At 36.2% G+C, this 6,670-nt stretch overlaps 1 protein-coding gene across 1 annotated transcript; it reads left to right on the forward strand.

Moving 5' to 3' along the window:
* Nucleotides 1-4,486: 4,486 nt before the first annotated feature.
* Nucleotides 4,487-5,921, forward strand: LOC121414916 (cardioacceleratory peptide receptor-like). Its single transcript, XM_041607963.1, has one exon. It carries the CDS (start codon nucleotides 4,487-4,489, stop codon nucleotides 5,732-5,734), a length of 1,248 nt encoding a protein of 415 aa, XP_041463897.1. The 3' UTR covers nucleotides 5,735-5,921.
* Nucleotides 5,922-6,670: the final 749 nt, after the last annotated feature.

Raw genomic sequence — 6,670 nt, forward strand, 5'->3', positions numbered from 1 at the left:
TTTATAAGATACATTTCTTTATAGTAACAACTCTCTTACAGTATGCATGGAATTAGATGACCGGAATGACAAATTTTATCTATAAAAGTTGTTTAGATGTTATCCCGAATCATCAATTTTACAAATCTTGATTTATTTCCCTTCTTTTTTTATGATCATATAATTAAAAATTATTCGTATTGCCATGTAGCTATGACAGCCGACATAAATGCAGCTGTACTTCACATTCGAATCCAGGGAAATGTTTTCTATATGATCCGAAGAAATTGGGGCATTCAATAAAGGTATTAAGGTGACGTTGTGGTTCTGTGAGATAATGAATTATATACATGGCTGGCTGAAGCTCAATATTTCACAAAGCAATTTCTATGTGCCTCTCTTTGAAATGACCGAAATTGAAATTGTGTATATCAGGTGATCGAATCGTTAACTGATATATATTATGGTCGTATTAAGCCGGTTAGCTCTGGTCCTCTTAAAATATTACGGCTTTATGATATTTTGCCATAAAGGCTTAAATAATGATTTTGTTAAGGAAAAATGAAAGTAAACAGTAACATTGCACGGATCGTAAAGGATCAGTCACCACAACTCCATATTTTTGCTGGACATTACTTATACAAGAACAGTTTTCCCCATGCGGTCAATAGACTCAATTACATGTCAGCATGGAGTGAAATATGTTTTTATATTATCTCCATAAATACTCGGCTCAGGTCAATTGAACGCATATATAACGTCTAAATATTTGGATGTGTTCGGCATAGCAGAATTTAGGGGACGTCATTAGATTAGATGTAATATTGAGATGGGGTTACCGTCCCCGCCTTACGATAGTTTATTTTGTATATCAATACACTGGCTGAATAATAATTCCTTATATATTTGGAGGATGTGGATGGTGTAGAGTGAAATATGATTGGAGATATGCAACCATGCAGGTTGCAGGAAATATGCATTAAATAATTATATCTAGACTGAAATATAATTACACCGACTTCATGCAAAGATAATGAAGTGTCAGCATTTTTAAACATCATTGAATATCTCAACGGGTGTCATGTGTTAAGTCCTTAAAATGAACATTCGTCAATTTATTTCACAGCTAACTATATATTGGGTAATCGGGAGATAATCACCATGCGAAAATGTAAACATGATAGCATTCGTTCACAATGCAACACGTGAGTAAATGCTAGTAAATGTAGCATGATAAAATAGACCAATTGTACAAGATGTTTTCTAGAGTTATCAGTCGTTGCTACTGATTTAATGAACAACTGTGACATGTATATAGAGAAGAGAAATATAATAATAAACGTTATTTGGATTGTCATGCATCTTCACTAGTTTTTAGTTTTAAACAGTTAGTTTAAAAACAATTCAATCATGCGAGAAGGTCATACGGTTCGACAAACATTAATCATAAGAATGTATGGTGAATGGACAGTATGTGAATGGTTGTTTATGTTTGATTTGATCTGGCTTGGTTCACGATTAATAGTGCATGTAAACATTATCAAATTATTTTATCAAGATATCTCAGCAAAACAATGAATGTAATACAAAACATCGAACTTAAATCCGTGTTTATAAGTGTTTAAAATTATTTATAAATAGCCAATCGGTTTTTTCCACGAAAGTATATTTGTTTTCTGTAGGGCGACGGGAATTAATGATATGTGGTGGTAATATTCACACCAATAGCACATGACAACAAGCAAGAATTAATAGGCGGTCAGATTGAGGCTTGAATTTTTGCAGATCTTTGAATTTACTCGCTGCCTCATTTTATTTTGTTTCCACCCCCCCCCCTCTTTATATCTGTCTCCTGTTGCCTATCTTCTCCCTCTATCCCCGTATCTCTACCTTTCACCCTCTCCCATTCTCCATCCTACCTCCATACTCTCCTTTTTATTTGTTTCTCCCCTGATGCTTATGTATCAATTTGGTTTCCAGCAACATAATGAATTGCAGTATATCAAATAAGATTCGGAAAGGGTAAGATTCGATGACTCTGAAAACAAAAAAGCTGTGGTTTAATACAAACCACAATTTTATATGTCTGGATATTTATTGGGAAAGAATATTTGGGTATTATTAATGCCGCCTCTAGCAGAGGTAAAATAATTTATTTTCAGGTTGACTGCTAAAGTCAATATTCTTACAAAATTGATTTTGTACGTTTAGACATATACATGTACTTATTGAAGAAAAGGTGTTTAGGGGTTCGTTGTATAATTCGATCGCTGCGGTCAGATACCCAGAGGCTTTTGCTGAGGACGCTAAACCGCACCTGTTATGTTAGAGGTACATCTGATAGTCAATTAAAACAAACCCTTGTTACAAATTTCACCTATATGGTAAACGAATTATCAAACTCCTACGCATCAGACTTCACATATGTGTTTAATATAAATTATTTCATGAATATTGGGTATTGCTCTCGGACGTGTTTAATAAAAAAACATACAACAAAATACAACTTATTTGCCTAGCTATGGCATGATTAGGTTTAAATTTATGTTTATTTTTTAGCAGAAAATATGATTACTCGTTACGTTTTTGAAAATATATTTGATGTATCCCACACGTGCCGGTAAATTGTACCATCTGTTTTATTTTCATTTGCTTGTTTTCATCAAAAGAATCCAAAGAAAAGTTTATTATAATACAAATTCGTTATCGCAGTCAATTTGATGAACGGTTATTGTTTTGCTATTTCATTCTAGAATCACCAAGAAATATTATTCTTTCTATTTGAGAAAATAAAATTTTGTTTAAAAAAATGTAACCTAGAGAGAATCATAATCAAAATAATGTTTTAGTAGAGCCAGTCCTTAAGACATGATGACACTGCTATCAACATAAATTCTTATAATCAATCGTTCCGATTCATGATGAATATACATATGCAAGAACAATTTCACATTCAAACACAAAAAACCCAAAGGTGACAAATTGTTACAATTAAGGTAAGCAGGCCCATTTTGAACATGTGATCATTTATCTTCATCTCATCCCTTCCTTTTAAAGGTCTTGTGAATATCCAATCAGTATGGCGTTACAAGAACGGAAGAGCTATTTTTCATTCCGAATTCTTCTGATAGAAAGACAAAAAACAATGGAACCCATGACTGAACAGTCTGTTCCCTCAGCTCACATCAAGGTGTCATGTTTCTTATTTTTCCTTTCCTATTGTTTGTCTTTACTTCAGAATTTCTAACTACCAGTGATCAGGGATTCTGTCCTGTAAATCCTCTTCGTGATAGATTATTTGCTTTCATGTACTCCCTTTAGATAAGACGCCTAAGGCATCCATCCAATGTGTCTGGAAATATTTTCATATTTCCCCCTCTTTCTTTTATTAACATCATAACGAGTATTGCCCCGTTCACAACTCAGTGAACTCATCAAGTATTTATCTCAATTACTCATCATTCTATGAATAATGCGTGACTGTTTTTTTTTTTATGTTCGGAAGCTTTGCCAAGTTACTCGTGTCATAATGATATCATGAACATCGAAATCCATAATAATAATAAAAGTATAATAATGAGCTAAAATGTCAGAATGTGGTATTATCATCTGTATCCCTTAGAACGAATTGTGACAAAATGTTGGCGAGTAATTTGTCGCCAAGCTACATTGTATGGATGTTTGGAATTATGTGCAATATATATTAGCTGATCTGAATTACTAGATCTGACCTGAACTGCTCAATTTGTATCTTGTTTTCATGAAGTCATATCCAGCATATCAAGACTTACGAATCAAATAACAAAGGCTATTTGCAGACAACTACTCATTCGATTCAGTACATATTGGTATGTGTGTGTGTGTGTGCCAACGTGCGTGTGGGTCCGTGCGTATGTGTGAGGGTGCGTGGGGGATGTGTGTGATTATATTGGGAGGACAACTTTTTTCACCGACGTTAAGAACTTTTCCGAATGTGTTCAATGGCGCAAAAGTATACAAAAAAGAAAGAAAAAATGGTAGTTCAATATATTCGTATGTTATGCGACAATAGTGAAAAAAAAAACACATGAGCTTTATGTTCGGAAGCTTTGCCAATTCTCCGGGGGTCGTTTGGATTCGCTTTTCATTCAGAAGAAGAGTCTTTTAGATATTTTTTTTATTTCGGAGATGTTTTTTTTTTAATTACAACCACTCAAATCAAAAAGCGACTCCAAACGACCCTCGCGAATAATTGGCAACGCTTCCTAACATTTATTTTAAGCGTACGTTTTGCGCACGTTTGTTACTTGAAGTAAAATGTCGGATATGCCAGGTTTCTTTTCAACATTCGCATCATTGCTTAACCTTTGCAAAACATCTGTGAACCTCTTGAAAATGGCGTCATATTGCAAAATAACTGTAATAGCTGATAAGCTTAATTTAAATTTCATTTGTTTTCCCTTTTTCTACAGATACTACGAAACCTAAAGGTTCACAATTTACCCCAGAGTACCTGACTAATTACGCAATGTCTACATTGAGAATGACCCCACCTTCTGCAGGTATGGAGTACACCGAGTGGAGTGAGGTTGATACCACAGCAATGACTAACACTACAATAAACATGGATACAGAATCTACATCAGGTCAAAGAGATTTAGCGCGAACCATACAAATCATCAGCTTGTGGGTAATGTTTGGATTTGGTGTCTTAGGAAATACTATGGTCATGATATGGATGCACCTGAATCGCAGAAGAAAATCTCGGGTGAACACCATCGTCCTCGGAATAGCGAGTGCGGATATGTCAGTTTGTTTCTTCTCAATCCTCCCTACGGCTCTCATAGTGATGTCCCCTACATGGGAAGCAGGGAATTTCATGTGTAAGCTTGTAATGTACCTGCAAGGTGCATCCCTCATATCATCGGCTAACATGCTGGCCCTCATGGCTATCGATCGACATCAAGCTGTCCTACAACCCCTCAAAGAATTCTTCATTGCCTGGAAACTGGTGGTAATATCTTGGGGAATAGCAGGCATCTTGGCCCTTCCACAGTTCTACGTCTGGGAAGAGATGATTCGCAGAGGCAAACCCCGATGTGGATCGTTGTTTCGAACACTCCCAGCTTGGCACCGTATGGCATACATCGTGTACATTGCAGTCATCACCTTTCTCATACCGTTCCTTGTCATTACATTTGCATACCTACGCATATCAAAGAAGATATGGGACAAGGCCCATGAGACATCCGGCAAACGATCAAAAAGAGCTAGCAAGAAGAACAAAATCGAATTGAATCGCAATGCCTCTGGTACTACTCTTACCAAAGCAAAAAGCAAGACACTAAAGATGAGTGTTGTTATTATTTTCTTTTTTGTTCTCTGTGGAGCGCCTTACTTCGTAGTTGAAATGTTAGCCACTTTTAGATCTAATCCGATTAATGGGGTAGTAAATGCCTTCTTTGGCTTGTTTGCTGTGGCGAATTCCGCCACAAATCCGTACATTTTCTTGTACTTTAACACATCGCAAAGGTGTTGGAAAGAATTTCGCCTGACAGTGAACCGTTTTTTATGCTGCTGTGCGCGAGGGAATAATGAAGGAGGTTATTATAACCGATACTCAGTCCGCTTTTCCTCTTCAAACTCGCGCACGGAATTCACGAAGATACATGGCGAGTCCTCGATGATCACACGCGTAACTGAGGCGCCCTCTACGAGGGTTATACCCGTTAGCAAGGATCGTGATGGTCATGGTGGTCTTGGAAGGACTGAGTGAATGGGTGAGATGCTATGGATAGTCCATACACATGATAGGAGGCTGTACATCGAGCCAAAAATATATATCAAGTGATAAAAAAGATCCAGCAAATGTTAGTGCAATGTTTGTAGTACAATAAGCCAGTTCGTAGTTCCTTTCTGCGCATGATCAAAAGATTCTAAACATGATCAGAGGAAGTACATCATTTGTACTAAAGTGAGATAGTGGTTTAAAATCTAATGAGATTCATATATTCTTTTGATTTGTGGTTTTCATTTACATCCACAAAAAACAACAATGCGTCCACGATCGACTGGTATTTCACAGTTTGCCAAGTACATTGTGCAACATGCTATGATATACATTCAAAGTAGGAATGCAACCAATACCTTCATAAATTTTTCATTAGTGTGCTATTCTTTTCACCTAGTCTATTCAATTTCTTCACCTTGCTATGTAAGGCAAGCTTACGTAAAATCTTGCTTTGAAATCTGCCTATCATAATGAAAGAAATGAAAGGTCATTTGACCAAAATTGTCCATGAAGTAACTACGAACTGGTCTGTTTTAATAGGCCTCTGCCTATATTTACGGTCCCTACAAAGGGACAAGCTAAATCATAAATAATAAAGTGAAATTCAAACACCTAGCAGTGTGTTCAGTTGAATGAAAATCCGTGAATATAGGAAAGTAGGTGGTTTAGTAAAGTGCTAAAACATAATTTGACACTGGAATGTAATTTCAACTGGTTTGTAAATATGGATGAACGATCCTACCCTAGAACATTTATGTCCATGCCTGGAACAGGCAAATGAAAGCGTTTTGGGATTCATTTACATTTGAATAAAGCAATTTTGAACAACAATGACCTAAAAGTCATCCAATTTCCCATGTTAGTCCTCCAGAAATATCCCGTCGCATGACAGCTAGGCAAAATATTATTATATCATTCGAC

Source organism: Lytechinus variegatus, chromosome 5, assembly GCF_018143015.1.
Source record: "Lytechinus variegatus isolate NC3 chromosome 5, Lvar_3.0, whole genome shotgun sequence".
NCBI lineage: Eukaryota > Metazoa > Echinodermata > Echinoidea > Temnopleuroida > Toxopneustidae > Lytechinus > Lytechinus variegatus.